The sequence below is a fragment of the Seriola aureovittata genome, chromosome 19 (assembly GCF_021018895.1).
Source record: "Seriola aureovittata isolate HTS-2021-v1 ecotype China chromosome 19, ASM2101889v1, whole genome shotgun sequence".
NCBI lineage: Eukaryota > Metazoa > Chordata > Actinopteri > Carangiformes > Carangidae > Seriola > Seriola aureovittata.
This window is the reverse complement of record NC_079382.1, coordinates 11343035-11369329: the sequence shown is the minus strand read 5'-3', so window position 1 is coordinate 11369329 and position 26295 is coordinate 11343035. Positions and strand designations below refer to the sequence as shown.

General features: G+C 39.5%; 3 protein-coding genes across 3 annotated transcripts in view; 1 reads left to right on the top strand and 2 right to left on the bottom strand.

The window, feature by feature from the left end:
- Positions 1-32: 32 nt before the first annotated feature.
- chrna2b (cholinergic receptor, nicotinic, alpha 2b (neuronal)) lies at positions 33-10960 on the bottom strand. The gene is made up of 6 exons (XM_056404601.1): positions 10105-10960; positions 6252-6403; positions 5374-5418; positions 5080-5189; positions 2784-3951; positions 33-2249 (listed from the first exon to the last, which is right to left on the bottom strand). Exons 1-6 carry the CDS (start codon positions 10169-10171, stop codon positions 2124-2126), a joined length of 1668 nt encoding a protein of 555 aa, XP_056260576.1. The 5' UTR covers positions 10172-10960; the 3' UTR covers positions 33-2123.
- Positions 10961-11063: 103 nt separating this feature from the next.
- si:ch211-142k18.1 (uncharacterized) lies at positions 11064-14385 on the bottom strand. Its single transcript, XM_056404602.1, has 2 exons — positions 13844-14385; positions 11064-12438 (listed from the first exon to the last, which is right to left on the bottom strand). Exons 1-2 carry the CDS (start codon positions 14383-14385, stop codon positions 12300-12302), a joined length of 681 nt encoding a protein of 226 aa, XP_056260577.1. The 3' UTR covers positions 11064-12299.
- The window catches only part of baalcb (BAALC binder of MAP3K1 and KLF4 b), a 75983-nt gene continuing 64025 nt past the window's right edge, over positions 14338-26295 (top strand). Inside the window, exon 1 of the mRNA XM_056404604.1 lies at positions 14338-14407. The gene's annotated coding sequence lies outside the window, so the exon portion shown is untranslated. The remainder of the gene's footprint in view (positions 14408-26295) is intronic.

Below are 26295 nucleotides of genomic sequence, written 5' to 3'. Positions count from 1 at the left end.
CACTCAATTAATGTCATGACAGGCTTTTCAACTGTTATCATCATGGCATTTATTACATAGTGTATGATCATTCAAAAATAAGTTTAATTGTGGCAACATGGCCAGAAAAAAAGTCCATAAAAATGCAAATTCTTTCTAAACCAGTACAAATGACCCAAGTTAGTGTATAGTAAAGATCTGTTAGATCAGCATGCCACTGTTGGTCAAACTCTTTAGGTAAATGCCACCTCATCTTGTATTGAATGCGGTTCATGACACACCAGAGTTTTTCCAATCTGGCACAAGCCAAACATTTCATTGCTCATAATTCTACTACATTACTTTTACCCACATTGTAGCAGTCAGTCACTGCTGGTCCAGCACCACCAGCACATCTAAATGTCCACTTGTCATCTCAGTTCAAGGCTGGATACCTCTAAAAGTACTGAATGAAATCATGTCAGCATCGGCTGTACTTTTAGACTCCTGCTACTGAAGACCAGCAAGTTATTACCTCTGCCAAGAAGGTTTCACCCATGTCTGTTTGTCTGTTTGTTTGTTTGTTTGACCATAAGATTTCACAAAAAGTACTCAACCGATTTGCACCAAATTTAGTAGAGGAATGGGGCATGTGCCAATTGGGGCATGTACCAATTAAATGTTAGTCTCGATCCAGTTAAAGGCGTGGATCCAGGAATTTTTTTTATTATTTAACATTGCAATGGGGCATTTTTCAAGACTTTCATAAATTTTTCAAGAAATAATTTATGGATTTTGATGTAAAAAAACAAAACAAAACAAAAAACAGACATGTATGGTGTTGAGATCTATAACTGTACAATTTGGTGCAGATCCAGATAATTATCTGGATCATAATTATACTAAATTACTTTTCCAGACCCAGATTATTATCTGGATTTCAGACATGTGTAAGATTGTTTGTTGACAGAGGCATGCTCTACTGAGTGCCTGTCTAGATTGGGAAATACAATTAATCAGTTTCTTAGTGGTCTTTCAAAATGCAACCACATTGCTTTACTTGTAATTAAACAGCAGCAGTATTTAGTTACATTTATTAACGTTACCCAGCCCAGCTAGTGCCTTAACTCTAAAGCACACACTCTCACACACTTCGTAGAGCAGCTAGCCGAGGCACTGTATGTACTTATCTTCTGTCCATCGACAGCTAACTGGTGCTCAAAGGCCTTCATTCACAAATACTCCAGATCTAAACAAAACCCGGGACATTCCTGCTTATACGAGGGGCTAGCTATGCGGCTAAGAAGAAAACAATAAGACAAATTTGGAGTTACCAGAAGTTGTATTTCTTCTCTTTCGGTGGATGATAGCGGTTTGCTCTGTCTAAAGGAAACAGCAACAAGCTACAAGGAGACGAAAACCTGATGTCGAGCCTCTGACCTCCGGTAAGACACCAAGTTTACTTACGGCCGTTACAGATGCCAACGGTAGTAGTAAATGTAATGCAATTATGTCATTGACTTTTAAATTGTAATTCCTAAAACTACCGAAAAAAGTAATCACATTTGTGTAACAAAGTACCCAAATGATGCTGGCACTACGCCATTTAACTAGCATGTTACGCTAATGCTAAATATATACTAAATATTGGCATGTTTACACGTTAACATTAGCATGTTAACATGCTAAATGTTCTGTGCTAAACATTAGCTTGCCACTAACAGGCATGCTAATGTTAGCATTCAGGTCAAACACAGCCTAACTTCACAGGTGAGGTTGAGGAATACACCTGAGGATGACGACAAAGTGCAACTTAGACCTATTAAAGTTGAGCCGAGTCTGGACAGCCGAGTCTGACAATCTGAGTCTGAGATATCCTAAACTTGCCACTGTAGCGACCATTGAGTTTGTGCCCCACTATTCAGAGGGATCTAAACACAGCACAGTCCTTCTTTTTTGTTTTTCATAGTTTTGGTTTGTTGGTATGTAAAGAGTGTTGCCTCGTGAGGCTGCAAACTGGGCTGTTCAGTGTTACACAAACTTCAGTCGCATTCCCCGTGTTAAAGTTGAGTTCAGCTACATTTTACATGTCAAACATCACTCAAGTGAAGGTGGTGGTGGATTTTTTTTTTCTTTTTTAAATATTCAACACTTTTTCTCGAGCGCTAGATCATGCCAGCTAGCCAAGGGGGCAGGAAAAGGCCAATAGTCCCAAGCAGACACACAATAATGAACATCCACAGGAAGATGCGATCAATCACCATGGCGACATACTTCCAATCCTCTTTCACCTGTGTAGAGTGAAGAGCAACAGAGAAAGCAAGAAATGAGAGAGACGAGTAGTACATATGAAATTGTCATAATGAACTATATTGGTTATTGGAGGTTCAATCAGGAAGTCTACTTTTCATACTCATGCATATTTCTTATGCTGCTGATCAGCTGACCTGCTCTGCCTCCTGCGTCTTAAACAGTTCTTTCATGGCTGCACCTCATTTACTTTCAGTGCTTTGTACGAAATTACTGTACTGGCTCCAATTGGTTACCACCCCATCAAAATAATCATCTTCTTGATTTTAGTGATACTAATGTATCACATATATCACTCACCATGTGTTTAACTTCAGTAATCCAAGTGAATTTAAGCTGTGTGGTTTACAGCACAGTACACAGTATGTCTTCATACACATGATCCTCATACTATGAGGGAGTTATAGTGTATGTACGGTAATTGAGAAGGGTGAAGTAAATACTGAACCCTTGCAGAGAAACTTTGAAATGAGGATATTGTGTTTGAAGTGATGTGGTATTTCATTGATACTTACACTGAAGTCAGCGTCCTCAGCCCTCAGGTGGTCTGCAATGTAGTGCACCCCTTCTAATGCACGTACAACACTTGGTGAAAGCAGGAATTTTGAGTCTGATACAGTATTTTCTACTTTAGTTGGCCGCTGAGTGGGATTGACTCTGGCCCCAGTTAACTGTCTGTTCGTCCCTCCTGCTGAGTCCTGTCGGTTCTGGCTGTTCTGTGGGGTTTTCTGTTGCGGCGGAGGAGTAGATCCTGGAGGTCTGGGCGAAGGGGGACGGAAGGAGAAATAAGACGTCAGCGTTCCCAGCTCTAAATCCTCGTAACAGCTTCTCTCAGGGTCCTCCGACGTGGTCCCATCTCGTAACCAGTTAGCTGAGGTGCTGAGGCAGTTGCCAGATTTGTTCCCAGCTATTCGGCCCTGCCGCCGCTCGGCCGCTGCTTCCTGCTGGAGCAGCAACAGCCTGCGACGCCGGCCATCTGGTGCGGGCCGTCGCATGAACAGCCAGCGTGGGATCAGGTCCAGGAACACTGAGTGGACCCAGTGGGGCATCTTGTGAGTGCTGGGAGAGCGATGGTGCACATTGAGCACAAAGACAGTGATTACGATGGACAGGGTGACGAAAATCATGGTGAATAGGAGGTATTCGCCGATGAGAGGGATGACGAGAGATGTGGACGGTATGATCTCTGTGATGAGGAGAAGGAAGACAGTGAGGGACAGCAGCACAGAGATGCAAAGGGTGATCTTCTCTCCACAGTCTGAGGGCAGATAGAAAACCAAGACAGTGAGGCAAGAGATCAGCAAACATGGGATGATGAGGTTGATGGTGTAAAACAAGGGAAGCCTTCGGATGATGAAGAAGTAGGTGATGTCTGGGTAGATCTCATGGCAGCAGTCGTATTTCTTTGTATTGTACGTTCCCACAGCATTGATGATGGCCCATTCACCGCTCTCCCAGTAGTTGTTGAGGTCCACAGTGTTTTCAATTCGCTCCAAGTCAATCTTGGCCTTGTCATAGGTCCAAGAACCAAACTTCATTTTACAGTTCTGCTGATCAAAGGGGAAGAAGGTGACGTCGATGCTGCAGGAGCTCTTGTAAATAGCAGGCGGGACCCAGCGAACTTTACCCGTGTGGAATAGGTGAGCTTTTGTCATGTGAGTCACAGCAAACTCACCGTCAGCACTGGAAAAGCAGAGGTCATCATATGAGTGATGGTGACATACAGTATGAGAGCTCAGTTTTAAATATCTGGCTGAACAGAAGCTAAAATAGCAGATAAGCAATCACACCCTGGACTGTGAGAAGTCCTGCCACCGCCTTTTTTTTTCCTTTTAGAAACCGCGCAGTGAAAAAGTGTTATGATTTCCCAAATAATAATCTTCTGAGGTAATCTCCCCTCCATTCATCGCTTTAATGGTGATAATAGCTCCTGCTGGAAACGCAATGACGAGTCCTTATCATTTCATCAGTCTCACACCTTTTTTAATTTCACTTACAGACTGTGATTACACAAGCTCCGTGGAGCAGAGCTCCATCATCAACCTTTCTCAGTTTAATCTCCATGAGGTGAATTTAGGAGGAGGGAGGAGAGATACATTGAAAGTGGTAAATTTCATAACACAATAGATTTCACACTAAAGTAATACATGTTTATAGGTTGTCTTCATTTTTGCCAAAATGAACTGCAACTATAGTAGAAGTGACAGATGCAGGAAAAGTAACCTGTAATGTAATTTGTAATCCAAAGTGACAAGTTATAGAAATCCTCACAAAGCACAACATTTATGTTGTGAGTCCACTAGATGGTGCCATCCTCCTACCAGATATCATCCAGTCAAGCGGCATCTATTTGAACCAGTGTGAGTTGACAGTTGTTGTTTATGTGCAACATTACAAACACTCACTGTTTTAGAATAACCCTTACATTACATTTTCAGTATAACAAATAGAAATAGTTGCTGTGACCTGATCATGAAACCCCTTAAATATTGTGCTTATGTTAAGCAGAGCTGTATAGATTAGTCAATTTATTGATTAGTTAACGGACAGATTATTCAATCATTTGAATAATAATTTAAATTACAAATAATAATTTATAATTTCAAAACTAATTTTGAAAGCAAAACTAAAAACAATAGCTGGACCAAGAATCTCAAATATGAATATTTGTTGATTTTCTTTGTTTTCTATGACAATAAACTGAATGCCTGAAGCAATTTGCTCATGCTCTGGCAAATTGGCCAATCTTTGGTGTTTTTTAGCATCAGTCAGTTAATCAACATAATAATCTGCAAATTGAGTGATATTTACTTGTTATAGAGGACGATGTCTGGTACCCATATGAGCTCTGATGGCACTCTTATGGACGTCACATTGTCATAGTCAGACGGTCTCCAGCGAAGCTTGTAGTCGTTCCACTCCTGGGAGATACAAACAAAAGAGGTGCTTTAGGGGGCTGTGATTCTTTATTTAATTGTCATAAAAGTCATTCAATTCTTCATAAACATTGTCAAATGTCATGTTTTTAATATTTTATATCATCATATCCCCTCTTTGAGAAACAATCTTAATAATAAATGAACACTGACATATTTAATTTCTAACCTGTTTAAGCCACACATTGGTTGTCATCATCTGGTTCTTCTCATCCTAACAGACAGACAGACAGACAGACAGACACACACACACACACACACACACACACACAGACAGACACACACACACACACACACACACACACACACACACACACACACACACACACACACCACAGAAGAAGACAGACAGAGACAGACAGAGACACAGAGACTGAGTTAAGGCTGTCAACTCTCGGTTCAGGCCAGAAGAATATATGTGAGAGGTGTCTGGAGGATTGTCAAAGCAGACCCAAATATAGCTTGCAGGAACTTCTATTACTTGATGGATGTGAAGAGTTCTGAAACAGTTTGTGTCACACCCTGTGACATGGCACAGAGTGCATAATGTAGTTTTTTTTTTCAAAGTTTGTTTTCTCTACTGTATGTAAAAATGCAAAAACATGCAGTGGAAAAACCGCATATAGCATTAAACATGCCAAGTGCCAAGTTTTGCTAAGTATAGGGAGGACAATAGAATTATTAATCATATTGATTAAAACTCTAAGGATAGGTTATTGCACTTGAAAAAAAATTCTGTCTTCTACTTAGTCTGACAGTGGAATCCATTGTGAACCAAAGTCTTATACAAAATACATGTTTTCAAATGAAACTTTCAAAGAGAGAATAACCTGTAGTATGAGGCCTTTTAATGTGACTTTTATTTTTAAAATAATAAAACATTAACTGTGTAAAATATTTAGTAACATAGCTATGATTTTAAAAGAATCACAATAAAAGCAGCAGCTGCAACCAAAAAGAGCTTGTATAACATCTTATTGTTTAAATGTGCTATATAAATTGGACAAACATGCTGAACATATCAACAATCTATACTTAAAGACTCACCACGTCAATGAGCTGTGCTATGGACAGTCCAAACTTGACAATGACTACATCAGAAATGTTTGGCACTGGTCTCGACCACTTGTTGTAACCAGCAAACAGCGTCTTGAAGAGCTCATCCTCAGCGTGGGAGTGCGTCTTCTCGTGACAGAGAACTGTGGACACATTATAGCTACTATTTTAAACCATACCTTCTATTTTGATTGAAATCTTTATAGAAGAGAGATACATTAAGGGAGTAATGAAATTTATAAATTTGTGACATTTATTCAATGTTCTATGAATGAAATTTCTGAAAACCAAACTTCCGTTTTTTTTTTTTGATATTTTGACATCAAGGTCGTTTGAGCGGTTTTAACTCCCGGCTTTGTTTTGTTGGCATTTAACAGGTAAGATATACAGGGAACATAATAATTAAATGGAAGAGGACAGGAGTAAGGGAGTTGCACAGTATATAGGGATCATATCCATGTTCTCTCTTCCATGTCTCCCCTAATCCTCACTTAACAAACAGCAGTAAATCAGACTGGCATGATATTGTGGCTTTTGGGAGTGAGGGTGAGTGTTGCGAACATCTTGCGTCTCTGCACACAAGCCTACTCGAAACATCTTAGACTTTTCTTGGTAAAGTCTTATCGACTTTTCTGCATCTTAGCAAATCTTTTGATCTCTTGATCTGAGCTCCCCGTGAGGGTTGCCTGCTAAAATCTCGCAAGGTGAGCTGGTGGAGACTGGGGAATTATCTCTCCTCCCTCAACATCGACACCATTTCAAGAGTAACCTCTCTCTTTATCTCTGAAGTGTTATTGTTATGCACATGTGGCTTCACGGTGAGAGGTAGCTTAATCAAATTGATTTTGTATATGCAGTCTAGACAGATTTGCACACAATCTCAGACTGAGTCACTGTATAATTTTTCTGCAGTGTGAATAGCATGGAAATAGACAGGAATCCCGGCCCTTGGGGATTACCGCTTCCACCTTCATCAATGTAGTCAGAGTCAATTACACACATCATTACTTGCTAGTGTTAAGTGGAGGTGAGCTAATTTCTCAGTAGTGCAGGGTGTTTATTGTTGAGCTGTCTGTCACTCTGTATTACAACTGATGCATAAAACAATTAGCTGACAGTTTTCACCTGAAGCAGAGGGTAACAATGTGTTTGATTCTGGGGTTTTGGAAATTTAGTTTTTCTGAAGACTCCTGACCAGAATATACAAATTATGGCAAACTATTCTGTTAAACTATGTAAAAGTGGCACCATTTCTGAACTACTTCAAACATATCTTTGGCCTTATTGTACTGCAGTTACTTGTTACCTATCATCAGATTGGATGATTTACACTGATTTACACTTGGTCAGACTTTGGTGTTTTACTCTCCAAGTAATCGTTCAACATCTTTAGGAAAATGCTTATTCACGTTCTTGCAGAGAAGTAGATGAGACGATTGATACCCCTTTCAAATCTTTACATTAAATATGAGAATACGGCCATCAGATAATTCGTTTAGCAAAGGTAACAAAATCCCCATACTAGCACCTTTAAAGTTCACTAATTACCATGTCATATCTTGTTTGTTTAATCTATACAAAAACAAAAATGTAAAGGAGACAAATTGGCATTTTATGCACAAAATAATCTGACAATAAAACCTTAAAAATGGCAATTTGTAATTTTTTCATTTAAGTCTTAGTACTGATTTCCCCATCTAATTCTCAGCAAGGAAGCGAATAAGGGTATTTTCCAAAATGTCAAACTATTACTTTAAGTAATCATATTTTTGCAAACAGATGAAATTTGTTGAATGTTTATTGTACAGAAAGAAAACTCATGGAATCATCACACCAAAGCCAAACTTCAAAAATCAATACAAATTTTTTTTAATTCTAATTGGTTTACATGCCGTTAACACCCAACTCCCTCTAGAGCTCTGTTTGACATTGCAAGGGTATAATGCAGCCCAACGATGTGTGCTACCATCAAGGATCTGAAAACAAGACCTTGGACCACCCACATCTGGCAGCAGTCATAGTTGCTTAGCCAAGGCCACATCATTACCTGTCCATGGGTGAGTTGTAGTTCTGATGACAACATTGACAAGTCCTCACAACCTTTAACTGTAGGAGGTAAGGGGCTAAAATGCTGCACAGAGCTAACCAGAAGGATAAATGCAATTCTGCTTGCATGATTGATTGCCTATGCTAACAGCTTGGCTTGAGGGGCTTTAACAGACTGGTCCAATATACAAAACAGTCCAATATCTAGGAGTAGTTGGTAGAAAGCAGACATCGACATGGTAAATATTATGTGAATTCACCAAGGTACACATGTGCTCATCTGCCATCATGAACTAATTTCAATCTGACAAACACTCATGCACAAGAGGCTTCTTATCTGCTCTCTTGACAGTCAAGGCGAGCGCGGTGTCCGTACATCTGGGAGGGACCAGATGTGGAGCTTGAAAAAAGGCTGTTGGGTGCCATAGATCAAAGCCTCCTGCCAGCAGAGACTTGAGATGACACCTCCAACGTCCAGCACACTGGGACATGGATGTTGGACTGTGGCCAAGCCTCTTGGCGAGGTGCTCGAAACACTGACCAGTTTGGATGATCGAGTCAGCAGCTTCTCAGGCCAGAGGCGCTCTTGGCGAAATTGGGCTGTCAAATACTTACAGTAAAAAAGTTCAGTAAAAAAAAAAAAGACCAGCATGCAACAATTTTCTGTGAGTTGACTAAAATTGCAGAGCTCAAGTAGGAAAGCTGAACTCTGTCATTGCTGTAATGAGAAGTACATTGGCATGAGGTGAAGAACCAGCACATATGACTGCTGTAGCATGTAGAGATGGAAGGAGGGCACATAGGCTGTGCTTATGTCACAAGACCACATATGTTATCTTACACTGCAGATTGTGCACACAATCCTTGCTTGCATTTGAATGAAAGGACACTAGACATGTTAAATAGCCCAGGTCCTTGTAACAGCACCTGAATTGACTTCCATATCAAGCCGCCCCTACTTCCACTGTCAAGCCTGATGGATTGAAATTCTAAACAGTTTCCACAATATGTCCAGAAAAAGATCTTGAAAATGTGCACAACAGATCCAGTATCATAATAGTTTTTATTTTCTAACAAAAAGTGAGGCAAATCAGGAATTATCTCTGGGCTTGAACCCTCCATATTCTGACTATAAATATGCATCTTTGTCTTGTTGAAACATAAATATGACACCTGTTGTAGCAGATTGTGTGAAATATTTACTGAGTGTGTTCAGAGGACTGTGATTTTTTTATTATTTATTTTTTTAGAAGTACACTGCTTGTCTTTGGCAGTTTCTATATTGTACGGTCGAGTAAAGGATAATGAATTTACTCTCTCCGCTGTAAAAGCAGGACATAGAGGTCTTCCTAAATTTAAACGCAGTGGAGAGAAACAGTTTTCTCTCGCAGTTCAGCTCTGGTGGTCGCGTTTATGCTGAGGGACAACATTAATCAGTGATGGGACGTTGTATCACTCTGCTAAGATGCGACACATACTTTTGCACGAGGCGCTTTAAGTAGATTTGCGCGCGACGATTAATTATATGATCGTGAGAGGAGGCTCGTGGGAGTTGTGGTGTTAACAGTCATGAGCGGTAGGGTACACTTAGATACTTTTGGGACCATTTTAATGTAAAAGTTTATCGTTTAGTAAATTGTAGAACATGCAGTACTCACACTCTTTCAGAATTAGCACAGTACTCTTGTAAAATGTCGCCTTAAACATTTTAATTCACGTTGTCATGACGTTGGTGACATGTGTAATGTACTTTTTCATTTGTTGAAAGGCGCAGTGAACATTTTTCAAAAGTACTTACCTGACCCAGAGAGGAGTAGCGGCCACACAACAGCCGTCCATAAAGAGAACAGGTGGTTGTATCCCATTTTGTTCTCTGGTGGTAAAGAGGAGTCCAACTTCCCCGGAGAGCACGGAGGTGTTTCCGTCCGCTATCAAAACGTTATCTCGAAACCGTGATGTGTGAGCAAAATCTGTCATCTTCGCAGCTGGGAGGCATGTCAGGAAAACTCCACCACTAATGTCACAATAGCCGGCTTTATATCTGTGGGCGGGGAGAGAGTATGACGATAGTCTGCCTGAATAACTTTGGTGCCTTTTCCCTAAATGTCGGCATCGATGGACGTGTCTCCCTGCGCACTTTGAGCTCTGTTCAGAGAGGATGAGAGCGAGTCTGTTTCCGCGCACTCAGTCGGAGAGCTATCCATCACTTGGTGCTGAATCAGGGAGCGGCAGCGTAACACTGTAGCTTACAGCTGGTTTATTTTGCAGACTTAACTACCAGTTCATGGAACTGATACAAGGCTGGTCTCAAGAAATTAAATAACCGAAAATAATCCGGTTTGTTGCTGAGTAATACATTATCCAAACAATTCCACCTTTTTGCGTATTGTGCCAAGAATTTACGCGTCCCTGGTGGCCTGATCTAAGACTTTGATGTCCATTTAAAACCTTAAATTAGCTCTTTTCTATGATTAGAATCATTGTGAGTTACCAGTCTGGTTCATTAGGTCCGCAAAACGGCATCATCCACCCTGAGAGGACAGGTTACATCTGAGTGCTTCCTGTCTTTCCTCTTGTACCTATAACAGTCCCTCCTCCTGTCTCTCTCTTGCTCACTCTCTTTCACATGCACAGGCACGCACACAGACACACACAGACACACACGCACACACGGATTCACTGTTAAAGTTGTAACTTGCAGGTATGGGAAATGGTCGACCAGTTATTAGAACCTGTTTCCTTCAAAAGAGTTCAGACTGACTGATCATTTGTTTAATTGAACATTAAATGATGAGTGACACATGCAGCTGACCAAACGTCTGTGGGATTTTTCTATGGATAACAGCTAGAGGGCAGACTAGGTGACTGAATATGCTTTGAGAAGTTTTAGTTTCTCCCAAAATATCAATGTGAGAGTAGAAGTTGCGCAAGCATGACAACAAATGGCAACAGAAAACATTTTTTCAAAACAAGTTTTCAAAAACAATAAATAAAAAGGCAAATTTGTTGTTTGTTGCTGTTTACTGGATCATACAGTCTTCATATCATACATTGTACAAATTCATATTATTACACATTTTATGATCACAAATATCAAGGCATTCCCTCCCATGAGTAGTGGCAGGATTAACAATGGAACAAAACTAAAGCTTTGTTCTCATGTTTGAATTGATAAATCCAACAAACACTTATAATCTTGCAAGCATTTTTTTAAAACAATGTGCATAGTCAGAGTTTCTGTGTTTTAAGTGCTGTATCAAGTTTTCTGATGGTGTGTTCCTGCATTTTTCTTCCCAATGACAGGAACTGTCAAATCATTATACAATTTCTTATCCCTCATCCACAGGTTATTGCATAGTCTTCTCTAGACAACAGATATCCCTGTATAACAAAGCTGTCCCTGTTGCAGTCTGCTTCTTATTTTGTTGCAAAAGCAAAATCTCCATTGAAACACTCTATCCTGGCCTCCATCCTCACCCTGGAACCAGATGGCCGATCCATAGCTTCCTCTGGAGAAGACTAACGGAGTCATTATGTTTGGTCTCTGAAGGCCAATCTAGTTTGATCCATAAACACTCAACTTGGCTCAAAGCTGCGCCACATACTGTTGCCATGTTTGACCTCACGAATTCCACAAATGATGCATGGAAAATAAAATTTTATGGGTTACGGGGTTATCACTTCTTTGAAAGGGAAACGTATTTATTTTTTCACCCAAAATTTCTTTGCTATTTTCTGTCATCATTCACATGATGTGAAGTTATCAACCATCCTGTCAGAGCTTCGTCTTTCATTATTCTTGCAGTTGGTGTAATGTATCTCAGTGCTGCAAAGAACACATGGGTAAATTAAAAAAAAAAAAAAAAAAGAAAAAAAGAATAGAATTGCAGGAAGGTTCATTTCTCTTTTTCTAGGTCTCACGCAGGATATCAAACAACATCCATGAGTAATGGGATGATGTATGAACAGTTTTAAAAGCTTTTCAACACTTCCTTAGTGATGGATTTTGATTATGTCTTTCAGCTGCTTGGTGAATGAGGCCTGCAGGGCCTGTGATGAGCTCTCTAGCCTGTTGGCAATGTCTGCTGCAGCACGAAGCATGTCTTCAAAAGCCAAGGACTCCTCTCTGATTCTGCTCCAGAAGACGGAACAATCCAGGTCACCAGGTGGAGTGAAGGGGAGGAAGAAACAGAGAGACTGAGTAAGTGGAAGAGCCGAGTATTATATACGTTATAAGAGGCATATGGCAGCTCTTAAAGCTGGTTAAGTGATTGGAAAGATTGAGTAACAGGAAAGTCAGAATCATATATAGTGTTAAAGAAATCACAAACATTAAAGCCTAACGCTGGCAACAAGAGGGAGAGGGTAATTTTGCAACACATTTATTGCAATTTGTAAAAAAATAGATAGTCATTTTAGAGGTCCACCATAATGTGCAATATTTGTATGTCTAGACATAAATGGTCCTTAGGCCACTTTGTACGTGGCAAATGAATGTGAATGCTTTAGGTACCTCAGCCTTTTTTAAAAGGCATGCTGCTGCATGTCAGGCGAATTACCACATTCAGACTGATTCATCTCTAGGGCCCCAACTAATGATTATTTTTATTAACAATTAATCTGTTAACTGTCAATGGCTGCCACAATTCCCCAGAGCCCAAGTGGAGTTGCTTTGTGAATCAGTCTGCTCTTTTGTCCAACCATCAGTCAAGTCAAGTTATTTTTTTATTTACAGTATATAGGTATATATATATATACCAAATCACAGAAGTTATCTCAAGGCACTCTACATATAGAGCAGGTCTAGACCATACTCTTCGTAATATTGAGTACAGAGACCCAACAATTCCCACCACGAGCAAGCGCTTGGCAACAGTGGCAAGGAACAACTTCCTTTCAAGAGGCAGAAACCTCGAGCAGAACCAGACTCAGGGTGGGCGGCCATCTGCCTCGACAGGTTGGGTTGAAAGAGAGTCCAAAACCCAGACAGTGAATTTACAGTAAAATACAGAACAGACAACTTAAACAGTTGTTGAGCACCCGGGTGGTCCTGGGGTTGAGGTGCTGACCAGGAAGTGCAATGGTCTCACTCTGTTCACTCATTCCTGGTCATCTCTCTCTCTCTATTAGTAATCTAATAAAGGCATAAAATGCTGCCAAAAATGTTGTAGATAAATCTTCTGTTAATGGACTAATCAGTGAACTGACTGGTTGTTTTGGCATTGCCAATCTCCTTGCACTAAATTCTGAATTCATTACTGTAAATGAAGGGGCTTTGCTGGGAGCGGTTGGTGGCGCTCACACAGATCACACATTGAAAATGCTAACTAGACAGTATAGTCCCAGCACCTACTGATGAAGTCAAAGTCTGGATGTCAAATATCAGTTATTGTTTTCAGCTGTCTGATAAAAGGCAAATCTCCTTTTAACAAAGACCTTGTTCACCAACAAACAAGAACTAGTCATTTTTAGCTGCTCTCTCTACATTTCAGCCATTATCTTTCTGAAGCTCAACACATCTGATTTACTGCACTCACTTCTGCATCCCAGCAATGGCGTCCAACACGTCTCCCTCCAGCTGCTTCTCTAGATCTTCTTCAGCTTTCTCTACCACCTCGTGGCAGCTCTTGTGGTCCTCATGGATGCCGATGACATTTTCCTTGATCACATCTTCATAACGCTGTTCTCCCAGCTCTGCCTCCACAAACTGCACCAAGTTCTCCATCACTGCCTTGTTTCCATGCTGGATGGCCTGCAGATAAGCCAGCTCCTCTTTCTGGGCCTTAAGCCTCCGTGCTGAAGCAGTGTTAGTGCTGAAGTGGACCGAGCACTTGTCCGGTTGGGGCTCATAGTGCAGCGTAGGTGAGGGTGATGGTGAAAATGCTGCTGATGTGATCCAGTCATGGGTGTTTTTCAACCTTGCAGGCTCATCACCAGCTGCTTGCGATGTGTCATTGGTGGCCATTATGGTTGAATAAATGTCAAAGCCTGAACCCCAATCACCATCCCCACTTTGGCAGAGCGTTGGGGTTGCCATGGATACCCAGGCCAAGATGAAGGGCATCCAACAACGCCACATGGTAACCTGGAAAGAGGAGGAGGTGAGTTACTGTTAATGACATCTGTGAACTTTGAAGGCACAGTGAAATAAACATTTTAATGGCCTGGTTTAGCACAAGCAGGGTACAGTTAAAATATGTAACTTTCAGTATGTTTTCTGAATCATTACCCACAGTATACTTAATGAGCAAAACTGGAGAAAAGTATGGACATAAGAGTTATTATTCCATCATTATCAGCAGATTAGTAAATAAGTCATGATCCTTAGATAAAAATTAAAAAAAAAAAAAAGTAAATTTGTGTTGAAAACATTTTTTAGAAAGTCAATATTTCTGCTGAACTGAGGTAATATTAAGAGTGGACCCTCCTTTGTGCACCTTTTTAAATCAAAGCTTTTCCACTTTGCTCATTAAATTTTTACATGATTCGGTTGTGAAACCAAAGAACCTAAGGCCGTTTATGAAATGTATTAGCACAGCTAAGTGTAATCTGATGGAGCTTCCATGGCCATTTTAATTATATATTTTATTTTTACAATACTTTATTGAAGATAAAGCTGCATGTGGTACATAAATAGAAAAGTATTACACAAGGCATGTTTCTTCCCAACCAAGAACATCCTTAACCCTTAGTTAGTCAAGTTCAGATCTGAAAACAAATTCCTCAAATTGGGTCAGTGAAATTAAGCCACAAAAATACAAGCTGAAGAATTTGAACTTGAACATCCCGATCGATCTGACCTTGATCCTGTGAGGTAACGTTTTGTCCAATGAAGTCACCACTGTAGCTCAAATGTGGAAGTTTGAATTTTTCATTTTGAATTTTGCTGCCTGAATTTCACCAACCACAAAAGTATGAATAATTTAATATTTGTCTTTTGAATATTGAACGCTTCATTACTTATGATAAGTCTTGAAATTGATTGAAATCTGTTTGAATTATGAAAACAAAGTGTGAAGCTCAAACCTCATGAATTCAGAAGGATGGTTTTCAAAGTATCATTGAATTCTGTGGCATTTCAATGACACTGTAATGTGTTCAGTAATATTTAAAGTCCACAATTAGGTGTGCAGTTTCTCATAAGATTCTAATTATTATAACAATGACTTGCTTTTAACAGAAATCCACATGGCAACATCTCTGATTGTGCTTTTCAAGAGACAATGAAATGTCTTTCCTGGAGAAATGTGATTGTTTATTCATGCATTTCCATTGTTTTCTAACATAGAGATATAGCAACATGTGGAAATACTGCACACATTTGTGTGCTGCTTGAGTTGTGGTTATATACTGGCGAATGCCTCATGCTCTGTGGCTAGGTCATGGCTTAGCGGTTGCATGAGTTGTGTCACGCTAGGGCTGTAAAAGCTGACAACGCCCCTTGCAGCAGTGTTTGTGTTGTTTTTTTTTTTTTTTTGTAACTGGTGGGTTGTCTGGGGATCTTTCATTACATCTATTCAACCAGGTAGCTGCTTTTGCAAACTTTCTAACATCAGGTGAGATTTCATCACAAAGCTCTTTTTTTTTCCTCTCAAAGTGTTTGCCCCTTCCTCTGCATGTGTTACAGTGTTCAGTCAAACAGCAACAGCGTCACTTTATCATTATGCAGACTCTCATTCAGGCGTCTCTGCTCCGCATCTGGAAATATATTTGAAAAACTCGAACCAGGCCTGTGAGATAGAGGCACTGCAGAACTGTTTCTGCTGTCAGAGCACATTTTGGTTTCGGCTGCAGTTTACTCTTACAGCACCCTTGAAACTATTTCAACTTCTTGTAGCTCAACTGAAAATTTCAGTTGAATTACACCTATTGCCAGCCATGCTTGCCACTAGAGGTAGAACGGACACCGTAAAATTGTCTATTTATTTTAAGATGGTTTGTGGTGTAGCCCAAACCAGTAAAACAACCAACTGCTGGCTGCTCTCACCGTCACTCCCTCTGTTTCTGATTACTTTAAATGGTGACCTCACATATGTTACAGGAGCTGTAAGAAGAGTAGTAAACACAACCCTTCACACCACTACAGATTGCAAGCAGAGACACAATCCAGGGGCCTTACATCATGATATTAGGGTAATAAGTTTGGTAATTTCTATTGATTGACATGTGCATTGTAACGTACAGACTGATATCACTGGAATAAAACAGGTTTAATGAGTTTTGCCTGAGGTGACACATGCATTACATTTGTATCAGTAAACATCTCATACTGTATGAATGGGGTTTATTACTGGGACAGTTTGAATATACGGATATTATTTACTTGTGAGTATTTGAAAACAGCCGGGCACTAGATTAGATATCTGCTTAAAATTGCCACTTAACATAGTGTGTGGTGTGTGCCCTCAAGTGTGCAAATCTTTAGAAAAACATGTTAAAAAGTCTAAATTGAATGTTTGACTCATTTTTGAAATATTTGAAAGATCCAGAAAGCACATTTGTTTGAACTGACACTTGAATGGCGTCTTCATCTTCAAAGACATTTAAAGCTACTTGACCGGAGAGCTGGAGCACAGCACGTCCAAAAGTTTTTATCACTCTGCAGCTTTACTCCACATGTTTGGATCAAAATCTTATGGCAAGAGTGACAACCCATCCAGCCTAATGACAGAACACAGCCAAATGTAAATGTAATTCATCTTAAAATATAACTTTATTGTCACTGTGTTCAATTACCACCGCAGCAGTAAAAGTCACAAGTCAAAGGACATTCTGTGACATTAATTCAGTCTCTAAAAGGCCTGCTAACTGGAAGCACACGTGCTCCTCTGCGCATCAGAGATTGGCAGGAGCAGTTGCCTTTGTCTTCGGAAATTGTCTGCACAGTTTCCACGCTGGCGTCTCATGGTTTAGTTGAAGCAGTGTTTGCGTTAGACTCGCTGTGGACTGTAGTGACCTTTTTTGGCTTCACTCTGACGGTTCTGTCATTGTGAAGTGTTTTTTTTATAGGCTGACTTTTCTTTTGGCTTAAAATAGCAAGAAGCTCGCCGGCAGAAGGAAAACACCCACAAGCTCAGTGCACCATTAGGAGACTTTACTTCTTGTTTGTGTTGCTTAGAAAAGCCAGACTAAATCCTTGTTTAGTGGTTTGTTCTAAGAGGAGTCTAATGATGATTGATGGTTTTTTTTTTTTTTTTTTTTTTTTTTAAGTGATTGATTGAACTCAAATTAATTCTTCCACAGATGCCCTGAACAACTTCAGGAAATAAATTAGAATATTTGCTGAGACCTGTGTAGTGTAGTGTAGGTTGTACATTAAAATATGCAACTGGTTTAAAGAATCTGTAATTTTCCCACATTGACTGAATCTTCCAATTACCATCTTGATTAGTTCATCATTTGTTCGGTTTCCTAAAGTCCAATGTGACATCTTTGAAGTACTAGATTTGTACAACAAATGGTCCAAAACTAAAGAATATTTACAGTCACAAAAGACAGAGAAAGCAGCAAATTAAACAATTCTTAAGGTGGAGTACAGGGATGTTTTGTTTGAGAAATGACTTATACGATTTATAAGTTATCAAAATAGTTGCCAAATAATTTGCAGTCAGTGAATTGTGTCAGCTCCAAAATGAATAGGGATGGATTTATGAATTATGTCATTTGTAAATCCCTTTAAATGAAATGTAGACCTTTTTGAAATTGATATTCATGTGTGCCGTACTCCTCCTTAGCTGTGGGTCACAGCTAATCTTGGTGTTTGTAGTGTGTCTGCAGCTCAACCTCGTGGCCCCTCTTGTCAAAGCTTGAACAGGTGTGTTTCACAGGCGTCACAACACTCAACTCCTTCAATGTCCATATGACAACAAGGTTCTTTGGCAATAAGCCATGTATAGCATAGAGAGGCCTCACAGGTTGAAAACATACTTGACAGAATGATAATAAGAAAGATAAAGACAGTGGAGACATGTTTGCACATACACACCTATACACAGACACTGTATTATAAAACTGTCAGAAAAATGTCTCTTCAACTCTGAAACAACCATTCATGGCAATAGCAGTATTTTAGAGCCATACAATAATTTAAATAACTCTATATAATAAGTATAAATTCCACAAATGTGCACTTCAAATTCGATTTTTCTACTTTTACTAGTGGCATACAGGATGAGTAAGCCTCAGCTTCCCATCATACTGTACCCTACCTAAAAGTTTCATAAATCCAAAAACCAAACTTACCTAACTCCAGTAATTTTTCACAGCTAAATTCTGCCACTTCCACTTTCTCAGTCAAGCGAAACGACTGAAAAGGTTTTCGGGACCACTATTCACAAGCACAGAGAGCAAATACTCACTCGGTTTCCTTCTTCATGTCAGGGGGAAAAAAAAATGCAGACACACGCACACACAATTAGGGTTTGGCTGGAGAGTGTGGTCGTCTGTGTGCCCCTGTCTGCTGCTGGGAGGGGATAGCAGGGGAGGGGGATGTTTGTAGAAAAAGGCTGAAACTGAATGATTTCTTTCTTTGCAGTGGAAAGAGGGGCTGGCAGAAGGAGGGGTAAAGCACGAGTGTAATCTGCTTCACATCTGTGGGCTCGGGTGGGGGACAGAGGAAGCAAGAAGGTTCCTTAGTATGGGGGGGGGGTGTCTTTTTATGACCGTGCTGAATACACATTTCCTATTTACTTTAGGAAAGGTCCCCTTAAAGTTTGTCTAGCCTAGGAAACTTAGGTTATTTAAAATGAGAAAAAAACAACAGCCAGGACTTTTTCCCAGCTGTTCTTATGGCTTCCAAACTAAGACAGTGTACAGTAGTGAAGGATCAATAACGCACTGTGAAGTTTGAGGTTATTGGATGGTTTGCTCCAGTAATATAGTTCCAGTAATGTAGTTTACTATGTTGTACTATGTGTTCTTAAAAACACAGAGTACATGAGAATACTGGTGTGTAGTTCTTCCCTTTCTCTCTATCTAACTGCTGCTATTTAAACTAAATGTTCTAAATTTCTGCCACAATTTCTGAACCTATTTACCCATCCAAAAGCAGATGTTACTCTAGTCACTGTTCCTATTGAAACACGAGCCAGCTGAGCAGCCTTTGCGACTCAAGCGCCTGCCCCCCCGTGCCCCAACAATGAACCCTCTTTCAAAGTCGCGTGGATCTTTCCCTCTTCCCATCTGGATATAAAGTCAGAATCAACTAGACGTGCTCAGCATTTTTGTACGCGCCACAGAGCATGACTGCATGTTAATTGCTTAACTCTACCATGCAGTGTACCTGTGTGAAAGCATCTGCATTCTTTATATTCTTCACTCATTTATTCAGGTTTTTCCTTTAATTAGTCATATGTCTGTATTCATGATAGCTGTTCCAATAGTGCCAATAGATTGGGGGTATGATTTTTACATTGAAAGCGGCAATAATGGAAACGAATCTCTACATCAGTGAAACAAGCGTAAATTAATTTTTCAATGTAAATTGACAGGACAATAATAGGGATTGAGTTAGTGCCTAGAAGAGAAATGTATTTTTCTCTGCTAGAAAATCACTTTTGGCAGCACTGTGCTGAAATGTACACCCAAACTCTGAAAGAAAGTTTTCCTGCAGGGAAAACCCCTTGCAGGAAGTGGGATCAACGAATCAGCTGGCTTTATTCGCAGGTCCACAAGGCAGTTTGTTGAGATGTGGGAGGTGTGCATGTCGGCTCTTCTGTGACTCTCTGCAACCTACTGTTTACACATAATACCCTTCTTTGTGTAAGGTCACAATGATGTTTACGTGCATCTCCACAGAGGCAATACTACACTTGATCAAATTTGAATCAGAACCAATCTGCATCATGACAAAAATTAGGAAAGCAGGGATTAGATAAAAATAAAAGGAATGAAAAAAAAAATTTATAAAAACTTTATTTGAAAAAATGTGGACGATACTGTTTTTGTAAAGAAACTGGAGTATGACTTCACTTATCTTCCTGGATGGACTTTAGGCCAAGAAATGTTGGCCGAATCACCATGATTAGAGTTGATTTGCGCAAAACAGTCATAAAAGACGACCCTTTAAAGTAAAACTTACAGATGCTCATGTACCTTCAATGCAGGCTAATACACAGCAAAATGTGCTAAAAAAAGAGAATGAATTAGTTTCTGGAATAACGCCTCGGGCAAGTTGGTTCACTGACAGAAAAAAAAGAAAAAAGAATTTGAACTCTTAATCTTGGAGGTACGAATCCATGATGGCTGGTGGCAGCCAGTAATCCAGATCACCTATGGTTTTAATGATTCATGATACCTGCTGCAGAACAATGTTTCACCGGAGGCTGAATTTTAAAAGGGCATGGAAGAGATCTATGATTTTTCTAATCGGCAACCAAAACATAACAACACCGACAGGTCTTTTGCACAGTTTATCGTATCTAAGAAGAGGATTATACACATTTTAAGCCATGGATCAGATCAGATATCTGATGCAGACATGTTGTGTCAATACCGTTTCAGTGCTTTTTTGTTGAAATAACTTACAGTATTTACTTTTCGGGTTGCTTTTTCCCTTATAGAGCACTTTAATAACCACACAATTCACCTATAGATCTGGTTCGGTTTGTGTCCACACTGACTTTTGCAAACAAACCAAGAACCAAAACATGACATTATACAGACTGACAGGTAACTCATTCATTGCCCAGTTTTGGACATTGTCATCCTACATCATCAGCACTGCATGGACCTTCATGGTAAAATCAAACTCAGATGTCTAACAGCAGGTTATGCATCGCTTGACTGCACTGAACCATATTTATGGTCACTAGTATCTTAAAGATCTCTTGAAGAAGGATTGAAGATTTGAATTGATCAGGGAAAAGCCCCACAATCATGTCCTGTGGATCATGACATGCATATGTGTTAACATAAACAGGATAAGCCATTTCATTAAAAATCATTAATCTATAACCTTTTTTTTTTTAGCATATTTCTTACTCTAACATTTCAGAGCCTCAAATACAACATCACTTTGAGCCACACATGTTATCCTCATATTGCTGTGGGCCAGATGGTCTTTGTCAAACATCACAGTGTTAAAAGCTGTCAGCCATGTTTGGACATGCATGTAGCATGTCCAAGATGCTCCATTTTGCAGCTGTTTTTAATTCTCAGCATAAAACCGTGTCACATAACTGACGGCAAAATCCTTGACATCCGCGATGAATGTTACATGATGAGGGTGATGAAATGCAGCCGCTTCCACTACAGGGACAGGAAAAAAAGTTTAAGAGATGGCTGTTTGAATTGTATGGCATGTGGCAAATTCACTCACCCAAAACTGACTAAGGATTTTTTGAACTAAATGTCTTTTAACATTTCACAGTGATAGTTTGCTTTATGGCTACACAGAGGTGCTGAAACCCGTAGCTTATTTTTAGTAAATCTCAAAAAGAAAAGTATGGAAGACATTATAATACTATATCCTTTATGATAACAAAATGTCCAAATTTCACAAGGTATCTGCTACTGAATTAAGTCATGTTTGTGACAACCCTGTGTTTCTCTGCTCATACCTACAATTCACTTAGTCCCCTTCCTCCCCCAGTTTTTCTTATTAGAAGTATTCAATTTAAAACGAAAGCAAAATATGAATTCACATAGTAATGCACTAGAGTGTTTACAGAATATTTAGTAGACTAGACTGTGACCATGAATCTAATGACCAAGGAACAGTTTCAACATTTTCTAATTGACCAGCACCTTGTGTATCCTGAGGGCTGTTATTGACCCAGGCCAAGGACTCAGTGCTCTCTGTAGCCACTTATCCCCAGCAGAGTGCAAGCAATGAGTGCCACAGTGTGCTGGTGCTGATAAACTCGCTAATCCACTCTGGGGCCCAAACACAGTTCAGGCTTTTCTTAGTGCTCAGAACCAGTGCGCTCTGCCACTTTACCCATGTTCCCTTTTGCAGCCTAGATTTGGGAGCTTTGGGACTAACAGGCAGGCATTTGTGATAACGTTCACTTTTTAAATCTATAACATGTCAAATTGCACGCACCACTTAATAAATCTGTCACTGGAAATGTTCTGTGAAATTTAGGGCTGTTGCCAGTGGATATGCTGTAACACTGACAAATGTACTTTCTTAAGGCCATGACACACCAGGGTGACCCTAAATAACTAGCACAAACAAGGGCCCACTAAAAAAAGTTGTGCTTGAACACACCACAAAGCAGCCTACGGCCAGCCAACATACATGTACAGTCTGTACCTGCATGTAACTAAACGGTAGTTAAATCCAGTTGTTGGAGCTTTCAATTCTAGTTCTTTAGTTCTTTAAAAAGATTCACACATCATCTGCCTGATTCACTCTGATTATGCATTATTCTACTAGTGGACATATATAGATAGACAGCCAGTAAAATAAAATTGTACTCCAATAATCTGAATTATGCCAGCAAGTCAAATTTCACTGTAGAGTGTTTTGTAATTCTTACTGGCTGTCTGCTACAGCTCATAGGCTTTTAACAGCCTTCAGCAGATTGACTCCCTTAAACCAACTGAACAGATGTGACAAACAAATGTGAGAGCTACATTTTCAAAATGAGATTATACATGCCAGTCCTACTACCTTGCCTTGATTAAATCTTGTGCCGGCAGCTTAAGTTTTTCAGGTTTTACAATGCAGCTTGTGTTGCAGATGGAGATATCTCTGAGATGCACGGTAGTTGACTACTTTGTGGATCATTGTGATTTCAAATAAATAAGGGATGCTCATTTTGAATTTTTATGACTGACCAAAAGCCGAACCTTTAACCGTTCAACGACAAGATTAAAATGTACTATTTAGAATAGATGAGTTCTGTAAACAAAACACATATTAAATCCTGCGGCGCCCAGTGTGCTGTGTATAACCAGCATATTAGCCTCATATACAGCCTTATATGTAGGAAGATATTAAATAACCTATTAAAATAAATAGCCAATAGGCAGACTCTCTAATGTATAAACAGATTAACAAAGCAAAAACACACTCTGAATCCTCCAGATTCAGAGAACACTCTAATGAATCCCTCCTCCTCTGCTCTCAGCTGATTAATGATCAGAAACAGAAGCAGGTTAACAACATGAAAACAGGCCAGGCTTATTGGCATAGCGGAGAGGTACTGGTTTTTATTCCGAAACAGCAACATGTGAACATGCTGTGGGGTTAGTGTGGTGGGCAGTTTGTTAACTATGAGTCTGGTGGAGAATACCCGCTCATATAGCGCTGATGTCCCAAGATATTTGAACTGTTTAAATGATAGTATTATTCAGTAAAAATTCTTACTGCCAGTTAAAGGTTAAGTGACTATTTATGAACAACACTAAAATAAAAACCATCTACTGTTAGAAAAAGAGAATTTTAGGAAACACCAACTGCCTCAGCATGTTTTTTTCTGCTATGTTTTTACACTCCCAGTTAATTAGCTTCACCTAGTTAAAACTAATAGAGTCGTAACAGAACAGCCCCGCAAGAACTCTGTCCTTCGTGAAGGTTATAATGTTCAGTGTTTGTTGTGTTTGTGGTGCTGCTGTTGTGGTGGTGTTGAATTGTATTGCATTCTACTGACAGGTGTTTCTATTATTTTCTGTATGCCACTAATATAAATTTGTAAAAAAAAAAAGAAAAAAAAAAAAAAAAAAATTAAAAGGCAACTGAGTGTTTATTTAGGCTGTAATATAATTGTGTTGGACATCCTGAACAAAAATATTAGTCTTTCTTTGGAGCAGTTGGACTCAAAGGAACAAGATGAGCTGTGATTGGCTATGATTGACATAAGCCCCAGCAAACACTTACTTCTATTCACACCCCATTTCCAAGAGGTCACAAAAATCCCAAAAGTACCATCATGCCCTCTTTACACTTGACCACAATTTTGTTTCATAAAAATAAGACCCAAAACCCTGAATGGCGTTTCAGTGGAAACGTTGCATCCCCTGGTGCAGCGAAAGGGCACAAGCACAAGCTGTCTGGGCTGTGTTACTGTACGTGTTTCACAACAGATGCCACCATGGAAAAAGAAACGCAGACCTCCATCCAGACCTCATTATATAAGTCTACCAGCAGGAAATGAGACAGCCTAAGGTTATTCTGAACACTGATCAATCAGACTGACACTGATTTGGACCAATGGAAATACACGTCTGCACATATCAAAGGCAGTGTTTTTATAACATCCCAGTTCTGTTAGCTGAAGTTTAATGCAATTAAATATCTCTGGACAAATATAAGATAAATGGTTAGAAGGCAAGCCAAAATTTAATCAGGCAAACATAATTAGCCAGTTTGTATGCTTCCTGGAGACCACGAGGACAGGATACCCGACTACATAATGGAAGTCATTGCTCGACGCCATCCTCTTACAGCTATGACACCACTTACCAGAAAGGCTACAAAACAAAGTTACACATAAATTTAATGATGGATGCAAACATTGAATTATGAAGTAACATATCACAGTATCATTGTCAGATATTAAAGATGTGAGATACAAAGAATTTCTTTATTAACAAAGATGTTTGCATCCTGAATTCTGTTTGTTTGTATATACTAGTATCTAAAATTCACATTTCACACACATACATTGGGAAGTAATGTCAACTGTGAAACTGCACTCACAGACAACTTGGCATGTTTTTTAAAGTGCTGTTGACTATTTAACTGCCATATCATTAAAAGCTTGGATGTCTTCCACAGTGTCGCTCACCGATCAATTAAATTCAAGGGAGATAACGCACTGTTGACTCTTTGCTCACTATGTTCCTGTGGTTCTTTCACTGATTAATGTGGCCTAGGGGAGATGTGTTGTTTTCGCAGGAGTGAAATACACCGGTGCTGAGACACCAGAAGGAGCTTTGATCGCCTCCACAAGAGTGAGAGGTGTAAAGTAAATGGAGTGTCGTATGTTACAAACGACTAATTTTAAAGGAACTTGCTTTTCAATCTTAAATCGGTCTCTTACTGAGAGTGTGACACAGTCATGGTGTGTGGTTAAGAGCGGTGGTTCTCAAACTTTTTCACATGAAGGCCCCTTAAACTGACAAAGTAGAGCACAGACCCCCATTTGATACCATTTTTGCTTTTAGAGGTTTTTGAAATGACCAAAATATTCATTCATTCTGCCATTGTGTTACTTATGGATGGAATTATAGATTATTTCTTTTTGCAGGGGACCCTGGATCCCACTTTAAGAACCATTGGTTTAGAGATGATTGTCAAGTTGTTTGAAAGTTAAGATCATTTGTTGAACAGAGAAATATTGTATTTAGATTCTAAACAAATTTGTTTACTTACAAGTAAAACAGACATGTACAGCAGCGATGCATTTTGTGTACACTGAGAACATGTAAATGCAGTTTGTCCCCTCATAGACACATTGAGAAAAAAAATACATCTCCGAAGAGAAAGTGGACAGAGCTAGAGGGACTTTTCTACCCTGAATTTCGACCATTTTCTCCAGATGCTGGCAATGGGGTCCAGTTAGCTAATATTAATGTTTTTATGTTCAGTAACAACATTACCACCAGTAGTCCCTGCAGCAAGATGTATTAACCTGAGCGAATAATACGGTAATACTATGGCCCCGGGAGTGAACACAGTTACAATATAATCTGGTCCAATACAACAACACCACAAAGTGCGGCCTGAAAAATTACCATATAGTTTTATGAACAGCATTTTGACACTATTTAAGCAAAATTTGATTGTAAGTTTTGTGAAGGAAGCAGTATATTGGACTGCTGGTAATTTTATTTGGACACGTTCCTTCTTGTCTTGGAATTAGCTGTGCAGTTTGCATTTCACCTTTCAGTCGGCACGCAGCCATGAAAAGTAGAACAGCAACAGAACACAAATGAGCAATATTATCACCACATTAACATAGACATAGACAAGTAGCATGTATGTTGTTTAAATGAGATTTTTCAGCTGATCTACATTTGCTGTGCTCTGCCACTGTTA